We start from the raw sequence: 27,136 nt of genomic DNA on the forward strand, positions 1-27,136 counted from the left end.
GAGTCAAATAGCGGGTCTAAAGACACAGAACCACCAGACATCTAGATCCCAGATTAGTCCGTCCCAGCTTGATCATCTTGTCCAGGATCTAAAGAGACAATTAGCAGAGCTACAGAGTCAGATGGCAGCCTTAAAGGCAGAGACCAGACTGCTCCTTCTCTTGTCCCTGCTGAAGCAGATATATGCGGGGGGACAAGTAGCTCTTCAGTCCCCACTACAGCCAGAATGCTGCATGGGAGGCTAAGACCCTGGTATTGCTTCCGGTGTGGTGAGACAGGGGAACATTGTACCAAATTGCGACAAGCCTCCTAATCAAGCCTTGGTTGCAGCCAAGAAGAAGCAGTTACAGGAGAGACAACTTCTGTGGGTAGCCCAGAGCAAGTCTTCCAGCACACAGCCGATAAACCAGAGTCAGCTCCTGTCATGGGACTGACGGGACTGACTGTATGGCCTCTAGAGGACATTACCTTTTGTTTTTACACCTTTTGATCACCTTGTTATCCTGTCTGACCACACGTTTGTAACCCCAAGTCAACTGTATTTACATACTGTTGATTCCCCCCCCTCTTCAACTGTGTAACTGCCCCCCAGCCCTTCACTCTAGGTCAGTCTACTGCTCAGACCCACTCTGTGTCAATTGGCTCACCGTATCCTTGGATACCAATAAACTTGCATCACTACAGCAAACTTGGAACTAAGGACTTGAGTGAATCTTCTTCAACAGTGGAAGGTAATTGGCATCCATACCAAACTGAGCTCAATGGAAATACCTACCTCACAAAGGATGGAGTAAATAGGAGCTCTGCTGGGACCCTCTCATCCAAACCTCCAACTGAGCAAATCCCTCAGGCAACATCTGTTGACACTCCCTGAGCTCCCTATAGGCGCAGACAAAGCAACTGATCCGGAAGCCAGGGTCATAGAGTCTGAAAACTCACCCCCTCTAACTAACTCACCTGAGATTAGTTTACCTGAACAAGACTTACCTGTCGATGCTCCAGCTAGTCCAATAGCTGACGTTGCTTCAGGCCCAGAAGAGAATCCTTACCTGAAGAGGAACTGAAAGAGAAACACTACCTGAAACAGAACTGTAAGGAGGAAACCTGTCTGGAACACAGTCAGAATCAAGATACTCCACTGGGAGACTCCCTGAGCTTCCAGAGAGCATGCCAAATATCATGGATGAAGGCCTTCCAGTGTTCTCCGATGTGTCTGACAGTGATAGAGACTATCAGCGGCACCAACCAAAGTTCCCAAGACTGGGGGTGCAGAAGACAGAGATGGAGAAGATGTTCCTCACAGACATTCGGATAGACACAGAGTCCCTCCAGACAGATTGCACTAAAAACATTTAGGGAATCCCCTTGTGTCTATCGTACAGTCACTTTTTCAAGGTTAAGTGTAGCTTTCACAGAGTCACTACAAGGTCCTACTTACACCGAACATGACACAGAAAACCCTCATTCAGTTGTGGTCAGACAGCTGAGTAGGTGTATCGGGACATACACACCTTTGAGAGTGGAGTGTGTAAACCCCCAGTTACCAGAACTCTGTAAATGCAAACTAAGTGATTAACATAAGAAATAATGTATTCAAAAATAAAATGCTGGGCCCTGTATTGAATCAATATGGGATGAAATTGGTCCCGTATACTGGACTGGAGGCGTAGTGCATTTACCTCCATTGCTTTTCCATACTTCATCGGCCTGATTTGCATAATCTTCCGGGGATTTTAAGCCGCGGTGGAAACGCATGCAACAATGGGCCACAGGAACCTTGAGTTCCTGAAGAACTTTTGGGTCGAAACGTGGATAAACTTGGTAACCAGCAACATGCTAGCACTAGCCAGCCACAAGTTAAAGACCTCCTCCGATGAAAATCAAGCTTTTAACCCTGTTAACATCTATAAGATATTTTTTATATAATACAGGACACATCATGAGCAAAATAATCAGACAACACTGTAAATGAGTGTTTCCACCTTGAACTGCAGGGAACCAATGACAGTCTTATAAAAACAGATCAAGATACTGAGTTTCATGTCATTATGGAGGTGGATTTGTTTCAGTATTTGTGTGAATAGATCAACAATCCTCGTGTTAATGTGTGAATCTTCTTTCAAAAAATGAAATTGTAAACTCACAAAAACATTTTGCAAACAAACAAATTCCATAAAAAACAAAATATCTGTGAATATATTCAATTCATTTACAAATGAATAAAAATTATTTGTAAATATCTTTCTCACATTTACAATTTTCAACAACATAAATGTGAATCAATTGTCTATTTGTCAAGTGAAAAGGCATTTGTGGATCTCAGTTCTAAAACCAACACAGATTTACAAAAACTGAACTTCTTCAAATGGTTGCTTGAGGCTGGCTCTAACAGCGAGTCAGTCCTCATAGAGTCCCATTTATTTATTAGCCAGGACTTCCGCCGACGTACTGGCAAGAAGGTGACAACAAAACGGCGACGGAAAGGCCCCCCCTGAGTACGGTCTAGACCTGCTCTAAATGTAAAGTGTCCTGAGACAACTTCTCTTATTTGGCACTATTTAATAAAGTCTTAACTTTGCTGTGTGGCTAGAATTGTGTGTCTGTGGGAACAAAGATGTGTATTTAAATAGTGAAACAAAGATTTGTAGGACTGAGAGCATTACACTTGTACACTTTTATATATACTTATATTTCACTATCTGTAGTTTTGTTTTTCATGTTGAGAGTTATGACAATGTAATTATTGTCTCTTTTTCTTTTTGATGATCAGTCAAATCATATTACTTATTGTGAAAAAATTAATAACACATAAGATTACATTTCGAATGTTTTATATTTTATTTGTTGAGGTACAAGATACATTTAATTAATAAAATCAAAAATTACAGATAAATTCTTCACTATCATTTTACCTTTTTATACTTTAACTTTGTTCTATGATTGACACTTTAAATATTTCTGTGGAAATTAAACTGCAATGATCATCAGTGATAGACTATGATCACATTTTAAAATAATCTGCAGTTTCTCTATTTTACATTAAACTGGATTATTAACTAGAAAGAGAATATGGTGCTTATGACTTATAATAAAATTCAGCAGCAACACAGAGGAAAATGCACAACGATCACAGAGTGAAACCCTCACAAAATCATTCTTTATTAATAAAAGCTGGATGTGTGGCCATTGTTCCTCATACACAGTTTAGATTTAAAGACAGACAATCATATTTTCACTTCCTGTATTTGATCATTCATTCAATGAACAACATGAACATGTGTATTACTCTGTTCATAGAGCATGTGTAATCTCAGTCACTTCACAGCCTCTCTACAGTACATTGGCCTCACGGGAGCCAGGCTGCAGAATCTGCAGAGTGACAACCAGTTTGATAACTTTTCTAAACCAGGGGTAGAACAAGGCGTAGATTATAGGGTTTAGACAGGAGTTAAAATAGAACAGATAGTACACAAAGGATGAAGATGAGTTATTGAGCAAGCCATCTGCAAGAGCATCAACATAAAATGGGCAGAAACACATTAGAAACACAACTACAAGAACACCAAGAGTCCTGGCTGCTTTCAGCTCAGATTTCTTTGTCCTTACAGCCACTGAACGCTGCAGTGTGACAGCTGTAATGTGAGAGCGCATAGCACGAGCCTGAGACACAGCCACCACAAACACTCTCATGTACAGAACTATGATGAGAGTGATGGGAAGAACAAAGGTCAAAAAAAGGTCAATAGCTCCTGCAGTATGATCACTAACAAACACACATTCTCCATAACAGGAATCATGTCTGTCTGGATGAGTCAGGTCATCGTTTGCAATTAGACTGTTGTGGAAAACAGAACAGAACCAACACAGACAAACACAGAGTTTAACTCTTCTTTCAGTGACTCTGGTGGTGTAATGCAGAGGGTCACAAATAGCTACATAACGGTCGACTGATATGAGCACCATGTCTCCTACTGAAGTAGAGGTAATGATGAAGGTCATATAAATATACAGGGAACACATCAGATCACCAAGGAACCAGCAGTCTGTGTTCAGGATGATTTCTCCCGGTATCAGCAGGAGACCCACGAGAAAGTCTGAGACAGCCAGAGAGAGGAGGAGGATGTTAGTGGGAGTATGGAGCTGCCTGGAGGGAAAAGAAATACATCATTGAATCAACAAGGCCTCATATCTACATGACAAAACAACCCAAGTCATTTACAATGTCTTCTTATCTGCCACATCTATAGTTACCATGTAGTAAAGTGCAGTCAATTTAAACTACAATAGAAAACTATCACCAAGGTAGGATATAAGTCTAGTGCCAAGGTGCAACAAGCTCTGAGATCATTCTCCTTGTACATCTACAGAAGCTGTTCAGCTGAAAGGTTTGTCTGCCTGAAGTGGGAGATTGAGACGATGACGAGCAGGTTGAGAGCGACAGTGAGGAGAGAGATGGAGGACAGCACAATGTGAAGGAGGACAGCTTCAGGCCAAGGAGAGGCAGGCTTCCTGCAGGAGGTGTTGAGGAGTAGTGGAAAGCAGAGCTCTGCTCCGTCCTCAGACACCATCTTCAGAGAGCTGCAACTCTGGAAGCTTCCTGAATAAATCTGAGTCATATAACTGCTTCACCACTACCACATTTACATAGTTTGTCCCCTCCTCTCTGTCTCTGTACATCACATCATCTTCATCACTTTCCCAGAAGGCCAACGTCTCATTGTCTCTCCTATCCTCCTGTTTATTCTCTGCCATTGTCCATATGTCTCTTTGTACTTAGGCACCTTTGGGTGGAGGACCAACAAAAATGGCCACAGCACCCCCAAAGTATCCCCAATAAATGTATGTATATCTTAAATCTTTTGTAGAATGTAAGAAAAACTGAACCTGATTCATTTTATTTCTTTAATTCTTTTTTATTGAACAATATTCTGTAAGTCTCAGTCCAAACTCCAGCTCAGCATGTGGTGGCATTGTTACACCCTTCAACTGCAGTTAAAAAATAAACAGCATTCACAGACAACATAGAAGCTTCAGGAAAAACTAGTATAACGGGTTGTTTTTCAAAATTATTTAACATTACACTTGATCATGCGCAATGCAAGCCATCAAAAGACCTCCAATCCTTATCATAGTTTGAACAAGTTAAAGACCCCCTCTGATGAAAATCAAGTTTTTAACCTTGTTAACATCAATTTGATGTTTTTAATATAATACAAGATATATCATGATCAGTCAACACCATGACTGAGTGTTTCCACCTTGAACTGCAGGGAACCAATGACAGTCTCATGAAAAACTGGTCCAGACAGCAAGAGTTTGATGAAGTGAGATTTGTCTCAATATTTATGTGAAAAGATCGACAATCCGTGAGTAAACGTGTGATCTGTAAATATAAAAAACCGTCCTACAAACAATAAATTTGTAAACTTACAAAAATATCTTGCAATCACACAAACAAATTCCACAAATAAAAAAATATATCTGTGAATATATTCAATTAATTCACAAATAAATTAAAGTTTAATTAAAATATAATTTTTAACCATTTTAGCAGCTGCATGTGGAGACAGTGGCATTTTAGTGGCGCTTAATCTCAAAAATAAATAAGAAATAATGAAAAGAAAGCCGACATTCAAGTAGCCTGGAAACTCTATGTAGAGAGATAGAATCACATTGGCAACAACACAATTGGTGTCAACATGCATGCTTCTCCATAGCAGTTCAGCAATGTCAGCAGCCACTACTCACGCAAAGCCAGCAGCGCAGGGAACCGATCCTTTCCATTGAGGGGGGATGAGGGGTTGGTCAAAATAAACCAGACACCTTATCAGTACTGCAAGCGAGAGTCTGCCATAGCACAACCACTAACACTCTCAGCCACTCCCAGTTACAAGCTAACAAACAACATAAACAAATAAAACATGCTAACTATGCTAATCGTTCAATATTTAAACTTCTCACTCCTCAATAAACTTCTGACGTCTGACGTTTCTGCTGCTAAAAATCTTGATACTTTGGTCAACCTAGTACAAGCAGTGGTGGTGGGTGGGGCAAAAAGCCTAATCCAGAGTTTCTCAACGAGGAAGTTAGCGTGGATGTTCTTCTAGCCCCAGTTTTCCTATTTTTTCTCTCCACTTTTTCCGTTAGAAAACCATGTTAAAGAAAATATTAAACATTGCAAAGTGTTTTCAAAAACAGGCCTGTAGAGGAACTTTAACGCAATTTATTCATGAGACATCTTTACCATCTATTCCTGTTTTACTGACTGGGATGACCACAAAACAGCACTGTGGCTGAATGCATCATGTGGAGACATTGGCAGAGGACTGAACCTGCCGCCACTGCAATGTGTGTGTGTTGCTTTCGCCACAAGGCATAAATGTGGTGCACTTACACTGAAACTACAAGTTCAATTGTAAACTTTATAGTCATCAGTCCAAAATGGTGGTCTCTCTCTCTCCCTGTCTGTTAATGACTAAATAATATTAAAGTTATCCTAAACAAGGAAGGATAACCAATTCACTGATTCAGTCTCAAAATATACAATGAATTTGGAAGTCTGATTAAGCAATTAAGTTAATAACTACAACCATACAACAGTCAGTGGCATGGTGTTTGGTCCCACTAGTTGGTCCAACGACACCTCCAGGAGGCTAGACAGTGATCAGTGGCGTCCCAGAGTCACTCCCCTAATGCCAGCCATCACTGCTCCTCACACCACAACTATTTTCTCCTTTATCTTGCCTATGCTACCACAAACAACACTATCATCAACTAGGACAAGACACACTAGCAGATTCAGCAAACAAAAACTTCCCTAAACAGTTCTGTTCTGTTGTGTAGGACTAGATTTTTGTTTTTTGTTTTTTTCTGGAAAGTGGCGGCCATTTTGAATGAGGGAGGTAGAGTCAGGGAGAGATGCCTTGTTGGGCTAAACTCTGCCCCGTCGGATTAGGCTGTGCTCTACCTCCCCCTACTCCCCCACTCTCCAAGACAATACAACTCACCTAAAACAAACAAACTCACCTAAACAGTCAAAGACACACTACAAACCAATTCAAAGCAAAACAAGCAAACAATACAGGCCAACTTACCTGGACTAACCGCATGGTCTCAAAGAGGCTCACACAGGCCACACCCCCCACTTAAAATCACTTCCTCTTCCTGGATTTCTTCCTTGCTTCTCTTAAGAGTCTGTCTATCCCCCTGCTGGGCCCCCAGCTACCATTACTTCTTCTCATCCAAATCCACTGACTGGATCTTGCTGCCTCATCTGACATGTCCTTTACTATTTTCCTCACACTCTGTCCACTTGCTCCTAACTCCCTCACCAAAGAGACAACAGACCTTGCTACAAATCCTCTACATCCTACTTCCACTGGACAAATCCTAACTTTCCATCCTCGCTGCTCTGCTTCTGCCCCTAACTCTACATACCTAAGCTTTTTCCTTTCATATGCTTCTTCAACTAAGGCCTCCCACAGAACAGTCAGCTCTATGAAATATACTCTCATTCTACTCCTAGACCACAAGACTATGTCAGGCCTTAGCTTTGTACTGGCTATTTCCTGGGGAACAACAAGCTTTCCTCCTAAATCTACCTGCATTTCCCAATCACAAGCATCCTCTAAGCTGCCTTGCCTCCTTGCTGTCTTACTAACTTTCTCTCCCTCTTGAACAAACTTGATTGCAACTCTCTTTATTTTAGACCCTCCTAAATTTGCCTGCCTCTGTAAATCTTCAATTCCTGCAGCTAAGCTTTTTAAAACCTGGTTACGTCACCACGTATACCGGCCTTGTGACAGACTAACCTTACAGCCTGACAAAATGTGCTTTAAAGTTGCAGTACCTGAACACAATTAACATAACGGGTCTCCATTTACCCAGAGTTTTAGGTTCTGGGGAGTTGGCAATACATCATATGTTTTCCCTATCAAAAATCTAATACTACTTTCCTCCATACTCCACAGCTATTTCCAGCTAAGCTTTTTCTTGTCTACACCTTCCCAATTCAACCACTGTCCCTGCTTAGCCTGGGCCACTGCCTTTGCACCCCTTAATATTTCCTCCTGTCTACAAACCTGCTCCACAACTAGCTTTCTCTTCTCTTTGGGACCTGCTCTACTCCACACCGGTTTGCCTGGGCCAAGCCCCAAGCCTCCCCGGCCTATTTGGACATTACCCACAATCTCTGTATGCCTGAGCGTTGCTTTCGCCTCCTGCACTGCCATTCTTGGATTCCACTTTCTCCCCTTGATTGGGTTTGGAACCACCTTACTAACTACCGCATCTTTACTCCCAGATAACAGGAGCTCTTTCCTAACCTTGGTACATTTAAACTCCTCCACTAGACTAGTTACTGGGAGCTGAAGTGCCACCGTGCTTAAACATCTAGGAACACCTAGCCACTTCCTAATGTAAGAGCTAACTAATCTTTCCATTTTTTCTGCAGCAGATATTGAAATCTCATATACAGACAGTGGCCACATCAACCTGGGAAATAACCCGAACTGCAGACACCACAGCTTCAACTTTCCTGGAAGCCCTGATTTATCTATTCTATCCAGTCCCTCAGCAACATCTTTCCGAAACTGCACTACCTGTTCTCCGTCATTCAAGTCTGCCTTGTACCACCTACCTAGACTCTTTACTGATTTTTCTCTAATTATTGGAATTTCCTCTTCGTCTATTACAAACTTCCTATCACTTAACTTCCCTCTGCTTATTGAGATACTTCTAGACTTACTAGGCTTGATTTTCATACTAGCCCACTTTAAGTTTTTAATTAAGTCTCTCAAGTACTCTTTTCATACATGGCACGTTGTAGCTATCAACGTCATGTCATCCATGTAGGCCCTAATTGGTGTGAGGCGCATCCCATCCTGCCGCCTCTCTCCACCTACAACCCACTTAGAAGCTCTAATGATTACCTCCATCGCCATTGTGAATGCCAATGGAGAAATCGTGCACCCTGCCATAATGCCTATTTCTAGCCTCTGCCACCCTGTTGTAAAGCCTGCTTTACTTAAGCATAGTCTAATATCTTGGAAATACGACCTTACTAAATTAACCACTACTCCAGGCACTCAATAATCAAATGCCTCCCAAAATAAGGCTATGTGGCACTGAACCAAACGCATTTTCTAAATCCAAAACGCATTTGCTAAATCCAAATCATGCTAGTGTGCTCTAAACACCCTGCGAAACCTTGTATTCCTGCCTTCTGTACTGCAGTATCTATTAAGCTATTCCTTTCTAAATAACTAGTTAATCTCCGTGTGACTACGAAGAAGATCTTCCCCTCTACATTTAGGAGAGAGATCATTCTAAACTGACTCAGATCTGAGGATTCCTTCTCCTTTGGAATAAAAACACCTCCTGCTCTACGCCATGCTCTGGGAATAACTTGTTTCTCCCAAACTATTCTTAACATTAACAAAATGAATACATGTACACTGGTTGCACAGTCCTGTGCTACGTTATGCTAGGTTAGACCCAGTCAACAACACGCTAATGCTAACCTTTGACAACGTCTCCTATTGAAGTAGAGGTAATGATGATGGTCACATAAATATACAGAGAACACATCAGATCACCATGAAATAAGGTCATGAAAGAATATCATTAGTAGAAAGTTGGTCTCATTCTATGGTGCAACATTAATTAGTACAAATTCAATTATTGTAAAAGTGTTCAAATTTCTTAAACTAGGATATTGCAGGTTCAGCAGAGGAATTCATTTCTACCTGAAGTGGGAGATTGAGATGATGACGAGCAGGTTTAGAGCGACAGTGAGCACAGAACCGAAGGACAGCAGAATATACAGGACCGACGCTTTGGACCAACGAGGTGCCGTCTCCCTGCAGGAGGTGTTGCCGAGGAAAGCAGAGGTCTGCTCCATCCTGGCTTTCCATCGGTGAGAGGAGGAACGGAGAAGCTGCAGTTCTCTGTCTAAAGCTTTGTCATACAACACATTTATTTGTTTCTGCCTTCACCCCTCACCCGTCTCTCTGGGTATCTGTTGGACTTTGATGAATCACAACTTTGGCTGTCTTGGGCACCATACCCTTTTGGATTTGAAGTAGTTTTATCGTTCTTTTGTTTATCAGAACTACAGCAAATGCAGGTTCACTGTATTTAACTAGTTGGTCAGTCAGAAAATAAATAAATAAATAAAATCTAAACCATGGATAACTAAAATTACCGCCTTGTGGTTGTCTGTCTCCGCCACTCAGACTAATTTCAGATTACATCCCTGTTTATCCAGAATCATATAAAATAATCAGCATATGCACAAAAACCACTAAATTGATAAATAAACCTGCTGCAGCTACTGGCTAGTTGAAATTAGCCTGTTACTACAGCAACTGTTGCTACCGCTAGTACCAGGGGTGGATTTAGTGATTTGGTGGCTGAAGGCAAACCCTGCTTTATTTTTACCCTTTCTCTAGTTGGGAATGTCTCCAAACTCTTGTCTTCAGTAAAACTATTACATAGTACAAATACAGTCCGTCCAGCCACTAGACTTGTATATACGCTATCATTTATTTGTTGTAATCAAGGTCTCCGAAGACGCAGATCCTCTGACCAACGCTTTGTTCGGAGATCAGGGACAAATTTGCGGGCCACTATTTTGTCCCAGTCTGGCCCTGAATACAAGAGCTTAAATTAATATTGTCACAGCTATAGCTGACATAAGAAAGATATTTGAAAGATCTGATCAAGTCCAATTTCTGAGAGATATATTCGAGGCCAATCTTGTGTTTTTGGTTTTTGGTTTTATCTGTTTTGTGTATCTTTCTTTCGATTGTGCCTTTAGGTTTTTAAAGTTTTATGATGCTAGTTCTATGTTTCAACACACATGGCCAGCACTTGTTTTAATTAAACCTGCAAATAAACTTCTGACACTGATCAACTGTATACATATTTGATTTATAAGTGAGCAGGATGGGACATCGTCATCTTTGTGAACCAACACAGATTCATACAACACAGTGTAAAATAAATTAATATTTCTTTGAGAAGAGATGACGTTACATTACGTATGTCATGTTTGTTATAATATCCCAAATGTCACTATACAGCAAATTTCCATGCAATATGAAAGTTAAAGAAAATCACTAAATATGGTTTATTAAAAAAAATATATATGTGAAACTTAAACTTTCTGTGATCTATGATATCCACTGTAAATGTTGAACTGTAGAGGTAAATGGTGACTTTTACAAGATGCAGCAACAGAGAGGGAAAATACACAAGTCATAGAATGAGACCTTCACAAAACCATTCGTTTCAAATAAAAGCCGAATGTGTGATACAGGTCTTTCAGTTTTAGTTCAAACACAATTTATAGAAAATAAAAACATATTTTTACTTCCTGTATTTGATAATTCATTCACAATACAACATGAACATGTGTATTACTCTGTTCATAGAGCAGGTGTCATCTCAGTCACTCCACAGCCTCTCTACAGTATGTTGGCCTCACGGGAGCCAGGCTGCAGAATCTGCAGAGTGACAACCAGTTTGATAACTTTTCTAAACCAGGGGTAGAACAAGGCGTAGATTATAGGGTTTAGACAGGAGTTAAAATAGATGATATAGAGCACAAAGGCTGAAGATGAGTTATTGAGCAAGTCATCTCCTGCAAGAACAGCAATATAATGTGGGCAGAAACACATTAGAAACACAACTACAAGAACACCAAGAGTCCTGGCTGCTTTCAACTCAGATTTCTTTGTGGTTACAGCCACTGAACGCTGCAGTGTGACAGCTGTAATGTGAGAGCGCATGGCACGAGCCTGAGACACAGCCACCACAAACACTCTCATGTACAGAACTATGATGACAGTGATGGGAAGAACAAAGGTCAAAACAAGGTCAACAGCTCCTGCAGTATGATCAAAGACAATCACACATTCTCCATAACAGGAGTCATGTTTGTCTGGATGAGTCAGGTCATCGTTTACTATGAGACTGTTGTAGAGAACAGAACAGAACCAACACAGACAAACACAGAGTTTAACTCTTCTCTCAGTGACTCTGGTGGTGTAATGCAGAGGGTCACAAATAGCTACATAACGGTCGACTGATATGAGCACCATGTCTCCCACTGAAGTAGAGGTAACGATGAAGGACACACAATTACACAGGGAACACATCAGATCACCGCGATACCAGCAGACTGTGTTCAGGAGGATTTCTCCCGGCATCAGCAGGAGACCCACGAGAAAGTCTGAGACAGCCAGAGAGAGGAGGAGGATGTTAGTGGGAGTGTGGAGCTGCCTGGAGGGAAAAGAAATACATCATTACACCAACAAGGCCTCATAGCTACACAACAGAGTTTTAAATTAGTATCTTCCAATGCAATCATTTTCTGATCTACCACATCAGTTAAAATCACTTCCTTAAGGTCATTAATTAATCAAATGAATCTCTGCCTGAAGTGTGAGATCGAGATGATGACGAGCAGGTTGAGAGCGACAGTGAGCACAGACACAGACGACAGCAGAATATTCAGGAGCAACGCGTCGGACCAAGGAGGCATCGGCTTCCTGCAGGAGGTGTTGAGTTCTGGAAAACAGAAGTCTGCTCCTTCGTGGGTCTCCATCACCAGAGGAGAGGAGGAGAGGAGAAGCTGCAGCTCTCTGTCATACAACACATTTATCTGTTTCTGCCTTCACCCCTCCCTCCATCCGTCAGGGAAGCTCTGTGTCGGACTCTGACGTAACAGCCTTTCATCATCTTCATCACTTTCACTCCAACCACACTGACTGTTAATGTAGTTTTACTTTTTTATTCTTGACTTTTAACAATGCAGTTATTGTCTAATGTTTTTTGTTGACCAGTTAAAATGATTTTTTCTTTTAAAGCATCACAAATGTGTCGTGTTTTATTATATCCTAAATGTCACTATAGAGCAGTTTGTCAAGCTATATGATATGCTATAATTTTGAATTGCATGTGAAACATCAAGTTTATGTGACCTATGATATCCACTGTTTTGTATATGAACAACAGTGGTGCATCTGATTTCTTCTAAATAAACACGTTTTAAAATAACCTGCTGTACAAGGTCTTGTGAGAAGGACGTCATGGTGCTTATCAGTGGGACAAAGACGCCAAAACAATTGTGCCATACAGAGAAGAAATGTGAAACATGTGAATTATGTACATTCTCTTCTGAAACAGGATCCGAGCACGTCAATAATCTCTTTGCAAAATGGACAAAAAGACAAAAATCGAAGATGATGAAAGACGCTTGGACCAGAAACAGTCACAGAAATAGAAAGCTGTAGTTGCGCTTGTTTTCTGCTGAGTCGAAATGTTTCCTGTCACAAAGAAAATGGATTCTCATGAAAAAAAAAATAAAAACTGTGAATTTAAATCTTATGTGAAACTGGAGTATTACCTACAAAGAGTGTGTAGTGCTTATGCACAGGAGTCAGATACAGATACAGTCACAGGTGTGACTGTATGGATGGAGATCGTTTCTGATGTGGAGCTAAAACAGACGGAGATCATCTGGGTGATATCGTCTGCGTTTTAAAATCTTGTTTTTAAATGAAAACCTAGTTGCTCTTCCTGAGGTTTCACCACTTTCTTTTACCCTGTTCAGTGGTTTTTGATGTGAGTTTTTCCTTCTTGAATCATGGGTCTGAAGATAGCGGTTGTCATATACTGTGTAGATTTGAACTCCCCTTGAAGTAGCTGCACTAACTAGAAAATTAATTGTCTGTCGCTTTAGCTGCTAAATGAAGCACCAAAGTGTTTGGTACAGTCGGTTTTTTAAAGCTTGAACACAGATGTCTGAGAGCCGAGGGCCGCTGTAGAGCCAGCGCCCCCCTCTCACTTTACACATGGTAATTTGATCTATCGCTAGTATTAAAATATATATTAATTGATTAAACAAATTCAATGTCACAACAGACATTATATCAACAAAAAAACCCATAATGTTTCAGCAACGATTGCATCACATGTTGATGTGTTGCATGGTGTGTTTATTAACACCTCTGATTGCAGCGACACCTGAGATGTCGTCATGTGACACTCAGCCGCGCAGGTGTGAACGAGCTTCCTGTCGGGAGAGGTTCAGCTCACGGCCATTAGGAGCAGATAATGGGCTGCTCAGCTCTCAGAGAGGCACAGGAAATCTCAGAGGGCTTAATTGTGTGTGTGTGTGTGTGTGTGTGTGTGTGTGTGTGTGTTATAGGTCTGCTGATTGCCACAGTACACAGGCAAATTTCAGAGGAAATGCACAGTAGATGGTCTATGATGATCTATGGAGACATCAGTTGTTGCAGTTAATTTTAGTTGTGCTCATTAAGTCCGTTGCATCATTCACACTAACTTTGTAATATTGGATGATATTTTATACATTATATTTTTTACATATTATCGTCTTTAATGGCTGCTGCAGTTGTTGTGTCGTAGCACTGAGGATGTTTAATTGTGGCTTATGTCACATGAACACTCCTTGGTCACATTGCTCCTATATGAGTCAAAATATTATTATTTTTTACCTGTTGACCAGCAGCATTGCTGTATATTCAAATGCAGACTTGTGTTTCCATGGAGATCTTAAAATAAGATGCTCAGCCGCCTCAGTCGACCTTGTATCTGGAAGTTTGTCCACCACTGCCAGTTAAACCAGTCCACCAGTTGTTACTCACACTGGGAAACACCATACAGACACAAATACACCGAATAAGAATCACTCTCATACCAATTTTATTTCCACAGGAAATATGACGTGTTTGACAATATAAGCAATAAGACATATAAATTCATTTACATGTCCCGTACAGTGCAACAGTGTTTTATGTGAAGCAGTGGTAAAGTTAAAGTAGAGTAATGGACCGTCGTGTCACTGAGCTGCAGCCGATCACTTGTCGCACTTCATGGATCTGTCTGTGCTTTTTTCCGTGACTGGATCCGTGCACATTTCGGACACCTCTTCTCCACAAAGCAGTGTTTGTGAAAGCAGGCCTTGCACACTGTAAAGAGAGAGGCAACCTTTATACTATGTCATATACATATACAATAGCAAATATGTACATCGGGGAAAATAGAGGTAATTTTGTACCAAAAAAAACACTAATAATTTGTAAGATACTTGCTTCATTAATCATGTTAGGAGACATTATTACAGCAACCAGTCACTCTCTTAACGCTCATATGACATTTGTATGAAAACCAACAATTGGAAACTCTTGCTGTTGCAAACTTCACTGCTCCGGAAAACTAAAGTCATGTTAGAAAACGACTTATTTTGTTATTTGTTATTATAATCTCAAATCCTGCAAGTCTAATTTAATCAGCCTTCGTGAGAACTCACCCGGACAGCGCCGACATATGTCTCGCTGGAAGGGGAAGATGATGTCTCTGTCTCGGCAGAACTCACAGATGAAACCTCGGGCCAGACAAAGCTGGGAGAAAGAAGCAGGGGAAAATGGTCAGAATAGAGTTCTGCAGGAACGAGTCCAGAACCTGGACATTAGTTGCAATTTTAGCACTTCCTGTTCCCTTGTCCTGAAGTCTCTTTATTTGAATGGGTTTTATCTCGTGAAATATTTAATACTGTTAAAACTGTGGATGTGGAACGGCCTGGAGACAGATCTGTACGAAGTGATCGAGCTTATTTACAGTTATAAGATTTAAAAAATACTAATTTGCATAAATATTTATCCCCTCCAGGTGCAGTTGTGAGTGTGTGGGGGCATCTTTCTAAAAGTTTTTACCCTGAGGTTGGTGTTCAGGAGTGAACAGAGAACAAATTGAGAATACGAATATGAGAATCCTTTAAAATATCTGCAGACATCCAGTATTTCATAGCACGAACAATAATGAGATACATGTGTATTTCCCAGATTTAAAAATGAATAATAATAATCCCACAGTGCTTCAGACTGACCTCACAGTTTTCAACATGGCTGATGGCGGCGTGCAGCACCGCTCTGGCCTGCACCACGAGCTGACCCTTCTTCACCAACAACAGGTCGTCCATGGAGAAGAGGGGCGGCTGCTCGAAGATCAGGTGAGCAGGAAGCTGCTCAAACTCAGTCATCACACTGAGACACGAACACAGGACACAGTCACATTAACACAGTTTTCTCCTCATGACAAATGTCGGCTGCAGAGTGTTTTTCTGGGTTGAAAACTGCATTTGAAGTTGAGTGTTTAGTTCTGACGTCACCTCAGACTGTGGGAAACTGCAATGGACATTTTCCACATTTTAAAAAGCAAGCAAACTAAGCAAAAAATGTAACGCTACTGTCATGGTTTGCTATGGCAGACACTTTTTGTTTGAGTTTGTTTGACTGTTGTTTGACTTCCTGTTTTATTTTGTAGTTGGTTTCCTTGTGTGTCTCAGTGTTTTTACTTCCTGTCTTGGTCCTGTTTCTCTGTGTGGTGATTGTCTGCCCCGCCCTAATGTGCTTCACCTGTGTTCAATCACCCTGCCTCCCTCGTGTCTACATAGTCTTTGTGCTTCCCTTTGTCTGTCGGTTCGTCTGTTCATGTTTCCTGTTCTAGCAGCTGCGGGATCCCCTGCGTCTCCGGTTGTTGTTCCTTGTGTGCCCTCGTGCTTTCCTGTTCTGTTGTTTCACCCGTTTTGTAAGTTCTTCAGTTATTAAACATGTTGGCACCTCATTCCCCTGTGTTGGCTACGTTTGGGTCCAGCTTTACCTGCACCGTGACAGCTACAGTTTTATACTTTTTATCACTCATGCCGTAATAAATGTTGTAAAGTAACAACGTCTTTTTAATTATTTAGCTGGCGTAGGATTTTGTTTGTAATACATCAGCATGCATTGCTGCTGTGTCTTTTCTGATACTGCCACTGGATGGCGCAAGATATTTTCAAATCCTTCACACTGTGGCTTTATTAAAGCTCCATATTTTCTTCTTCTGCATTTTATTTGAAGTGTGGTTTCAAAAAGTTTTACATCTCCTCTCTCAGGCTTCTCTCTGCAGCTCTAGTAACAACAGGTCGGTGAGCCAATCAGAAGAGAGGAGGCTCTGAGCCTCTCTTCTGATTGGCTGACTGTTTTCTGAGTGATCCAATAAAAATATAGCAGATTTCAGGTAAAAACACTCAGAGAAACCAAATCCTGCAAGGTTTGGATGGTGGGTCCAGGTGGGCGGGGCTTGGTGACTGCTTTGTTGTGACATCACAAAGTTCCAGAAGTCCTGACGGCTGGTTTTAAGGCTCAGTTTCTGAATACAGGCTGTGTGCATTTCTCTGTGGACTGAGGCTTTGATACTTTCACAGTATTAATATAGAAGCTAGAGCTGATCTATAATCACACTACACATGGACACAGACCTTTACACTGGAGGAGCTTTAAATTATGATTAGAATATGATCTTAATGTGGAAAAAGTTGAGTTAAGTTCATAACATTGTCTGCAGTAAACAGTGACATTGAGTGTTGACAGTAAGTGAAATATTGTGTCTACCTTGCAGATAATCTGCAGGCTTTCAGCAGCTTCATGATGCCCAGCAGCTGCTCCTGCAGCTCCTGAAGGAAACACGCAAACAAAGAAGGACGGAAGCAAATTTACGTAAACTTAAAAGTGAGCTCAACAATATTTTACTGGCTCTTTACACAAGTTATTGACAACAAATCAGTGGTGGTGTGCAACTTTAACTCATGATCAGTGACAATGATTTGATCTTGAACTCACCCTGAACTTGTCCAGCTCCTTCGCTCGGCTGCAGAGCGACTTTCCGACGCAGCTCAGGTCAAACAGAGGCTGATGCCAAACTGAGTCCAGCAGCTGTTTGGAGAAGTCGCTCACAGGATATCTGCAACGTGAACATCAATATTATTTGATCAAGGGTCAAAGTGTGTCCGTGTTCCTTCTCCCCCTGAGCTCAGCCCGATGTTTTATTAATTATAGCACCAACGATGCAAATGGCTCATAACAATTAATCATCAAAACTGCTTCCAATTCATTTCCTGTTGATTGACTCATCAATGATGAATTAACCAACATTGGTAAAAACCAGTTTCCAAAAGGTTTTTGAGAGTTGTATTAAACAGCAGCTGTATTAATATTTACCATGTTTATTACTGCATTAGTATCAATAATGATATTAGAAGAAATCAGTGACAGATATTAATATTATCGGGAGGTGAAATCTAATCATTCTTGTACCTGCTGAAGTCCCAGCCGGACAGAACTCGACCGGGAATCACGGCCTCAGAGCCGCTGTGGCAGCAGTCACAGAAATACCTGCCAAAGTCATTAACATTGATTATCTAAAAAATATAAGTGGAAAATGTTGTATTCATTTAATATATAGCGTAATGTTATATTGATATATTGTTGTATTGATAACAGTAGATTATTCCACATACCGGCCAAGGTAATCACAGTACCGCAGCTTCTTGATGTACCCTGGTGGCAGAGAGAGTTTATTAGCTCGTAGCTGTGATGATTATCATCTGCTTCCTGTGTCTTCAAATGTAAATAATATGCTTGTGTTTTAATGAGCTGCTGCTGTGTGTTGTCTGACTTCAGCGCCCCTCGGTGGTCGAATCACAAAATACTGCAATGAAGACTGATGGAACAACTTTCACCACGACCATCAGAAATCATTGGAACAACAACAAGACTAAGTGCTTTTATATTTTACACATTATTTATACATTCATCATTTTAGCTTTTGCATTCAAGTTTTTTACTGTGGTCATTTGTTATTTATCGTTTTAATATAAAAATGTCTGTTTTTATTTCCTTTTTCTTTTCAACGTCACATTACCACTCAGCGATCTAAAGGAAAACTGTAATTATTTCCTGTTTTCTCCTGAACCTATCATCATGTCCAGCACATTGATGCTGAATAAATGATAAAAAAACAACAGTACATTAAATTTAAGCGAACATTTCCAGGTCCGCATCCAGTAATTTCAGTTCTTTTAATTTTATTTAATTTAAATTTTACTTCTTTAGCGGTTTGGAGGAAGTCTCGTTCTGTTTTCGTCTTTATGTTCTGTTAGTGGAAACATGTTCTACTTGTCTGGTTTCCTCCTGTGGAGTCGACAGTTATACTGGGAGTATCTTTAACAGCAGCACTCACTGGGCTCCGCCTCCGTCCCGCAGCCTGCACACAGGAAGTGTTGTAAGGCCACGACCTCGCTGCGTCTGGAGGAGGAAACACAAACACAGTCAGACTTTTCTCTGCTGGTTTGCTTTTTTTATTTATATTCAGAGTTTTTTGTGTGAGATGTGATGAAGACCTGGGTGTCGGCTGAACGGTGAAGATGATCTGGAAGCGAGGAGGCGCCCAGCTCAGGGATCCTCTCATCCTGGTCCTGAGTCTGATCTCCTCGGTCAGTCTGCCGCCGCTCTCAGCGACACTTCCTGCACCTGGCAGCTTGCGACAACAGAGAGGAGAGGGGAGACGGTTTACGGCCTGACAGTTCAGGACTGTGTCTCGTGGCAACAGCAGACAAACAGGAGCCAGAAAGTAACATTAGAAAATATTAAACAGGGAATCGAAGTCTCTGAGGTTCTTCCTCTGGGGACCAGGAATGCTCGGAATGAAGTTCATGGTAGATTTTTCTAGAGATTTCTCACTTTTGGTAAAAGTGTTTTACAAACTGACATTGCCATCACAGAAGCTAGACCTTTAGAGGTGGCAGGGAGGAGATGGAGTGATTGATTCACCGTGGCTGTATTAAGAAAGCTGGACTCCAGCCGTGCCTCAGTGGTCGACTGCAGTCCTGCAACTCATGAATCGCCTGTGGCCCAAACTAATTTTCTAAAGGATCCGTCTGCATGCTGCAATACTTAGTTTACTTTATACTTTATATTACATCATAGCGCTGTGCTGCTAGCTGCTGTGTAGGACTGTGGGAAAAACACACATTTAATGACGGAAGGCTCCGACACCAGCAACGTTTCCATCGCAGTTTTGCGAAACATAGAAGAGTTTTTATTTTAAAAGTTGACAAAACATCATTGCGAATGTTCTGTGTTTCCATTGAGTGATATTATGTGAATAAAACTTCTTCTCCCTGGGGCCGGATACGACAGGAAACCCCCAGACCTCCGTTATGTGTAACAGCAAGCGAGTTCAGTTACTTCTCTTTGTATGTTTTATATCTGTGAAACTTCCAAAGAGCCTAGAGACACAGTTTTTATGTGTGGTGTCGTCCCTACGGGCTGAGCGTCACGCAATGTGGAAGCAAAGCAGGAAGTGGTTTATGTGCTTCCATCTTGGAGTAATCACAAACTGAGGTGAAATAAAACACGTCTTTGTGGCTTTAACAGCTCGGAGGGAACAAACGAATCATCAGCCGCCTTCATCCTGCGGCTGTCGTCCGCGTTCTCACCTCCTGAAGCGACGTGCGGAGGCTTTGACGTCCGCGCTGAGGCTTGTGGGAAGGAAGCCAGCTCCTCCTGAACTCCAGCACCAGCCGCTGGGCCAGCCACTCTGCACTGCATTATGGGAGTAAAAAAAAAAATCACAAAATCAGAACAAACACATAAGATTTTGGGTGGAGCATTTAACTTTGTTTTTCTTACTTTGTGAGAGAGTCTTTCAGTGTCAGTGCCGCGTCCACTCCACAGTCTGACATTAAAACACACAATATGATATTTATATATATCAGGAGTGTTGTATTCATGTGTGGAGCAATTCGCAGAAGAAGGAAATACATGATACATGTTATATATTACATCATTTTACCTTCAAATCCACTGTCAGAGGAGATGGCAGAGAGGGTCTTTGGTTGATGCTCAGCCTCATCGTTTCCTGTGTCCTCCTCTTCCTCCTCCTCCTCCTCCTCCTGTGTGCGTTGGTTGGTGTGTACGTAATGAGAAGAGTGTGTGTTTCTGTGTGATATCTCGCTTCCTTGTTTGCAGCTCTGTGTGAGTCTGTGCGCTGTTCGCCGACTGTCGTCTGCAGAGCTTGTGCACGTGCGTGTGCACATGTTGCAGTCCGTGTGTCGCCGCGTGTCCGTCGTGGACGTCCGGCGCTCAGAGCTCAGAGTCCACTTCACGCCTTCCAGCACCTCCAGCACCATGTCCACCACGATGAAGTGAGCGTTTTCCTGCACACACGGTCATTCACAGTTTTTAACCACCAATGTCATTTCCATATTTTCATCGTGAGTCAAGAAGCCTTCGTAGTTCATTTAAATTTAAATCTTGATATTTACCTTCGTGCATATTTTCACTCACATTTGATACTTTTACACAAATAATGTTTTAAAACTACCGAAAAGAAACTGAACTAAAAGTTGGTCACGGACCTTTTCCAGCTCACAACTGGTCTTGAAGATATCAGTGAATTCTGGGATACCACTGTGACGCCTCTGTTTGCTGTGTGCAGCTGAGGTAGAAAGTCCTGACACACACACACACAAACACACACGCACATGCACATGCACATAAACACAAAATAATACCTGTGATACTGAACATTTATTTTTATATTGCAGTACTTAAAAAAGTTTCATATTTGCAGTTTTATAAATATAGTTATATTAGATAAACTCTGAAGCTAACGGATTATGGAGGCAAAGGACTTCTCCATGAGTTTGTCCTTCACTGAGAGTTTTATTGGGAATAAACTGCAGCTCACTTCAGTTACAGCAGGTGTATTCTGTGCATGTAAACACGAGGTAGCTACACCTGTAATATGTAATCGTACTCTACCTGGTGTGCGAGTGGCGTCACAGCCCGTCAGTCGCTGGCCTTTGTGCTCCTCGGCCAATCCCTGCTGTCCAGTGAAGGGCAGGTGGAACAGAGAGATCAGGAAGTTGTTCAGATTTGAAGAGACTGAGACGCAGCGCTGCCTCTTGTCCTCCTGCAGCGGGGGTGAGCGCTGCTGACCGGAACTGGGTTTGGACCCCAGATCCTCCAAACTGGCGACTGTCGGGCGTCCACGCTGATCCTGAGACAGTGAGGCAGCAGCGGGAGACGGAGAGTCCAGGCTGGAAGAAGCAAAGTTTCACTTTCAAATAAACAGAAGTGATGAAAGTACTTTAAATATTCAAGACCAAACAGAGCTAAAAGAGAGGGAGCTCTGCTCACAGCCTGTGAAATCTGTTATCGCAGGTTTAAGAGAAATAAATCTGTAGCAGCAATCGAGCTAATTAAACTTTTTTTTTCTTTCTGAAAATCTGAGTGAACTCACCTAGATTGAAAATTTCCCAAACATAACAAGATTCAAATGTGAATTGTTTTCATGTCAGATGTAGATGAAACCCTTCAAGCTGAAGTGTATATCCAGATAAGAGCGAAGTGTCTGTCAGAGATGGTTGAAGTATGTCACTGTAGATAATTTCAAATTTGCTGTGATCTGTTGTTTTGGTGAATTCCCTGCTGTAAAGTTAGTGTAAAGTCAGATATTGACCTTTCAATAGGCTGATTGGCCTGTTACCATGGCGTCTCCTGGTTTCTGGTTTCTTCCACTCACTGGTGAACCCGGTGACACTGTGTCGTTAACCTGTGTAGTTTTTTGTTTTGATGTATTTGTATTTTATTTATTATTACTGACCATACATTCAGACTTTACTGTCAGCTGGTATGTAAACAGTGACAGCAGCTGAAATAGCAGATAAGGGATTTAAAGTCGGTTTGGTGACAGTGAAAATGGCTTTAACACTGAAAGCAACAACAACTACATTGTATATTTAAAGTATTATAATCTATCGAAATAAAATAAGATAAAATAAAAACAATAAAACTAACATTCATTTCCTGTTTCCTCTGCACCACAACTCTCAGGACATTTAGACTGAAAGTCAGGGACAGTAAACTCTGGTTAAAGGGGAAGTCAGGTTACCACGGTAACATGTAAAGACCTTAATCTGGACCTTCACTGTGAACAGGTCAGTGGACACATATATACTGTACACACTAACACTATGTAATCTAGTGGTTTTAAAAATCCCTCCCTGTGGCGCCATCCAGTGGTGACATCACAGCAGCCTGCACCAGTCCTCACTGACCCGTCACAGTAATATTCAAAAAGATGCTTTAACCACGTTAAAGTTCAAGATATAACTCGAACCGCATGAAGGATCAATAGCGTTGCTATGGTAACCTGAAGTTTAAAATATGTTAAAGAAGCCCTAATGAGGTTTTACATACAGTACATACTGTACATATACATATCAAAGACTGTTGTTGTTATTGTTATTATTATTGGTATTATTGTACAATTGTTATTATTGTTATTGTTACTACTATAATAATTATTATTATTATTTTATTATTATTGTTATTGTTACTACTATAATAATAATTATTATTGTTGTTGTTATTGTTGTTACTACTATAATTATTATTATCATTATTATTATTATTACTATTATTATTATTATTATTATTATTATTGGAGTAATAGTATAAAGAGTAGTAACATAAATTACACTGCATTATATCACTACATAATAATACTATATTACTACTATTATTAGTCCTTTTTTTCCATTATATGCTCTATCATGGTATTCTTTTCTATATCTATTTCTCTCTCTCTTTTCATAGTGATATTACTGTATAATGTGTGCATATTATTATTTCACATGTTATATATTACATAGTTTTCACTTTTTAAAAAAAATCAAGATTCCCTCCCGGTTTATTAATATTTGGTTTGGACCCTCGTCTTGACTCTTTTCCAGATTTATCAACTCAACCCTGATTTGAAGCTCCAGGTGTGAATGTGGTGAGTGTCCCGTTCGCTCGTCACTCCGGCTGCTCTGTGGTTCGTTACCTTGAAGGATCGGACGTGTCGGCCTCCCCTCCGTGCCAGGAGACGGGCCTGTGGCGTCTGGAGATGACCGGACTGCTCCTGGGGAGGAGCGTCCTCTCCACCTCTGGGTGCAGAAGAGACGGGGCGTCCCCCCTCCTAGTTCCAGCCTCCCTTCGGCCTTCCTCACTCTCATCATCCTCACCCTCTTCACTGTGACTGTTAGTGGCTTTGTCAGTGTTGTGCGAAGCAGAGCTGGAGTGAGCGTTGAACCGGGAGGGATGGGAACGTACGAAGGCCTTGTTTTTCTTTTGTGTCCTCTCTGTAGAAGTTGTCTGTGGAGGTTGACGGGAACATGTGGGTTCTGGTGGTGACAGTAGGAGGACCGGGATCGATCCTGAACCAGCTGACTGATGCTTTGGGTGAGAACTTTGTTCTGGAGAGGAAGACACTAAAACAGAGGAGGGAGACAGAGGAGGACATGGTTTACCTCATCAATACATATTTCAAATTAAAAGCCTACAAGGAACAGGTGGACTTTTAATGTGAAACATGGACAGCAGTTTAACAGTGAGAGAAAAGCTACAGCCATTAATTAGTGAATGAAAACAGTGTAAGTGGTTGAGAAGAGAAAGTGAAAGCAGCAGAGTGGAGAGTGTGACGTAGATTATGGATCTGGAGCCGTGGGAATGAACATTGTACTCAGGTTATTAAGATAACATGTAAAGATGGAGGAAGGGTTGAGTTTACATTAACAGCAAATGACTTCTTACTAAAGAGGAGAAAATACAGAATATACAGGAAAAATGACAAATAAAGACTTATTAGATAAAAAATATAAGATTCACTGTATTGATTCCAATAATAACAGTTGCACAGAATAGATAAGAGAAGTAAGTTAACACCATTATACTAGAAGATAAGATCAAACTACGTGATCATGTCACATGTTTGAAGTAGTGAGAATGAAATGAGAAATTACAGAACTATATATAGTATTAAATTTGAGGGTTATATGAATAATAGATCCTTCATCCCTAAAGGTTTCATCGGAGCTTCGTACACCTGTTCTGACAGCGTGGTGGATCTTACCTGTAGCTGTCGGAGCTGTGGCGTCAGGTGTTGGTGACTCTGCGAGTGAGTCCACGCACCAGCTGACGTACCCGGACCTGCAGACAGAGGAGGACACGCCCCTGCAGGTTCCCATCTGCTGAGGAGGAGAGGGAGTGAGTGAACAGCTCTGGGTGAGTGAGGATTTTACCCAGTGGCAGAAAGAACTAACTCACATCTCGTCCTATCTTTCTGTCTGTTGACGTGTGCAGGAAGTTTTCTAGTAATTCCTCCTGATTAAGATCCTTAAACAACTTACTGTATGAAGGTATTTAAGGGAAGAAATGGAGGATAACTGGGTGATTTTAAGGTGGTAGAAAGAGAAGTGATGGTAGAAGACAGATTTTGGGTGTTTACAAATTCTGGCAATTACACCATTTCAAACCCATCACTGCCACTCCCTGTTTGTCAAGAACTGTGATGTCACAGACAAGATCTGCACTTGTGCACGTCAGAAAAATCTGGATGTGACAAATCTTTAAAATAAAAAAAGTATTTCTTTAACTCAAATCTAATCAACATCCCTTAAGAATATCTTCCACTCTTAAATTACAAATCTTATTACAGCCACTATTGAAAAAGTACTGAGCAGCTGTGTAAAGATAACACAAACTTAAGTGAGCAGTCTGTATATATAAAATTTAAAGTGTTTTTAAAAGGGTTTGAAAATGATTAAAGCGCTGACTCTCGCCTCCCTCCTCCTCTCGCAGAGTCGAGGGACCCTGACTCTCAACTTCTGCTTTTGTTGACCTCAACCTGGCACACCGGCCTGCTCGGGGGATTTCAGGCTGCACTTTCAAACCCTTCAGTGAAACCTCTAAAGCAAAGGGTAGGGATGTTTAAAACTGTCCTGTTAGATGTGGTCTAACTGTGAACGTGGTGTGAGTACAGTTTCATTTCAGAACATAGAGGCTGTCATCACGAGTCAAAAATAAACAGAGAGGTGACACTTCTATTGAACCACAATATACAGCATGGAGTTATAACAAAAATTATCCCTTGAAAAATTTAATATGTCAATTTAAAAAAGTACTGAGATCATTAGAGAAGAAGTGAAAAAAGCAGTAATTGATAATATATATTATATTATATTTTTATGCTAATAGAGAAATCTGAAAAACAAAAACAGTCGATTTGAGAATTTAAATTTTCCCCAAACCTTTGGGGAAAAAAAAGTTTTATTTTTTACTGTGTTAAAGACTCGAGGACTGAGAACTGTGTTGGTTTTGAATCAGGCTAAAACCTGCAGAGTTTTATTCAGTTTTTACAAAAAAGTAAAATTGGGTTTAACATGTTGATTTAAACTGATCTGGTTTAATGAGGCTGATTCACGCAGCAAAGCTTCCTGTGCGAGTACAGAAGTCATTTCTGATTGTAACTGATAACGTCTTGAAGAGCTGAGAAGTTTCCGATTTTAGTAAAGCAAAGTTCACTGGACCAGAGAGCGGAGTGGAGCGACACTAAACGAAGCTCAAACAACTAAAAACGTCTTAGAAAATAAATCAAAAGACTTACCGTCTTGTAAACCCCGAAACCGAAGCAGTGAGGAAACCTGTCAGGGGCTGGAGGCACTGAAACGAGTCCTCATCCACCAAATACTAACACGCAGGAAGGAAGAGGCGGCTGATTATCAACACTTCCTGTATTAACAGTGGTTTTTCTCTCTGTGGCTGAGCAGTCTGCAGCTCCTGAGAACAGAAAGGACAAGAAACTCTCATCACAACAGACACCTGACCTTTCCTCAAGCCACTTACCCCCCAAACAACAATCCCAACAAATGTTAGAAATGTATGGTCACTTATTTCTTCTTTAATCTGGATTTTTAATGACAGTAAATTTGCATCAACCCAGGCTTTTATTTTTGAGTCTTACTTTCTTCCTGTGAAGACTGAACTAGGATTTTGCAAACCACAGCAGGAGCTACATGTTACGTGTAAAAGTTATATTGGTGCATCTTCCGCAATCTACCAGTAAGGCTTCGTTCAGCAGAAATGTTTGCCATAAAGCGTCTCAGGCCGGCGGATTGAGGGACTGTCACGACAGCTGGCAGCTGCTGGTGGAGAAAGAGGAAGTTTTCACTCAGAGTAAAAGTATCAGTTTGTTTGATTTACCTCCATGTTTACACGAGAAAAAATAGAACCAGCTTAGACTCAGTCCTTCTGAGAGGAAACGTGTCCATGCACACGAATGTGACACAAACACATGCTTCGTTATGATTTTATATATTCGAAAACGTGCTCAATTAAAACTATTATATTCTACTATAGTATAATATTTGTTGAGGTTTTTATGCCTTACTATACTATGAT

The 27,136-nt window shown here is 41.0% G+C and overlaps 4 protein-coding genes across 5 annotated transcripts in view; all 4 read right to left on the minus strand.

Annotated features, from left to right (window-relative positions):
* The window catches only part of lrch1 (leucine-rich repeats and calponin homology (CH) domain containing 1), a 313,647-nt gene that overhangs the window by 188,522 nt on the left and 97,989 nt on the right, over window positions 1–27,136 (minus strand). The gene's annotated exons all lie outside the window — the stretch shown is intronic.
* Window positions 3,315–4,615, minus strand: LOC130177959 (trace amine-associated receptor 13c-like). Its single transcript, XM_056389995.1, has 2 exons — window positions 4,395–4,615; window positions 3,315–4,143 (listed from the first exon to the last, which is right to left on the minus strand). Exons 1-2 carry the CDS (start codon window positions 4,613–4,615, stop codon window positions 3,330–3,332), a joined length of 1,035 nt encoding a protein of 344 aa, XP_056245970.1. The 3' UTR covers window positions 3,315–3,329.
* LOC130177962 (trace amine-associated receptor 13c-like) lies at window positions 10,048–12,766 on the minus strand. The gene is made up of 2 exons (XM_056389998.1): window positions 12,440–12,766; window positions 10,048–12,284 (listed from the first exon to the last, which is right to left on the minus strand). The coding sequence occupies exons 1-2, from the start codon at window positions 12,607–12,609 to the stop codon at window positions 11,468–11,470; spliced, it is 987 nt and encodes a 328-aa protein (XP_056245973.1). The 5' UTR covers window positions 12,610–12,766; the 3' UTR covers window positions 10,048–11,467.
* Window positions 14,725–26,576, minus strand: rubcnl (rubicon like autophagy enhancer). 2 transcript variants are annotated; one of them, XM_056389993.1, is made up of 17 exons: window positions 26,343–26,572; window positions 24,810–24,924; window positions 23,742–24,168; window positions 21,674–21,951; window positions 21,268–21,362; window positions 20,703–21,066; window positions 20,540–20,585; window positions 20,347–20,452; window positions 19,249–19,385; window positions 19,089–19,153; window positions 18,367–18,406; window positions 18,164–18,241; window positions 17,690–17,810; window positions 17,462–17,523; window positions 15,916–16,072; window positions 15,340–15,430; window positions 14,725–14,998 (listed from the first exon to the last, which is right to left on the minus strand). In XM_056389993.1, the coding sequence occupies exons 2-17, from the start codon at window positions 24,922–24,924 to the stop codon at window positions 14,901–14,903; spliced, it is 2,280 nt and encodes a 759-aa protein (XP_056245968.1). In that variant the 5' UTR covers window positions 26,343–26,572; the 3' UTR covers window positions 14,725–14,900. The 2 variants fall into 2 exon arrangements, with proteins under 2 accessions (XP_056245968.1, XP_056245969.1); XM_056389994.1 differs by lacking the exons at window positions 14,725–14,998; window positions 15,340–15,430; window positions 15,916–16,072 and adding an exon at window positions 16,079–16,213 and having other exon boundaries at window positions 26,343–26,576.

This window comes from Seriola aureovittata, chromosome 11 (assembly GCF_021018895.1).
Source record: "Seriola aureovittata isolate HTS-2021-v1 ecotype China chromosome 11, ASM2101889v1, whole genome shotgun sequence".
In the NCBI taxonomy this organism is placed as follows: Eukaryota; Metazoa; Chordata; class Actinopteri; order Carangiformes; family Carangidae; genus Seriola; species Seriola aureovittata.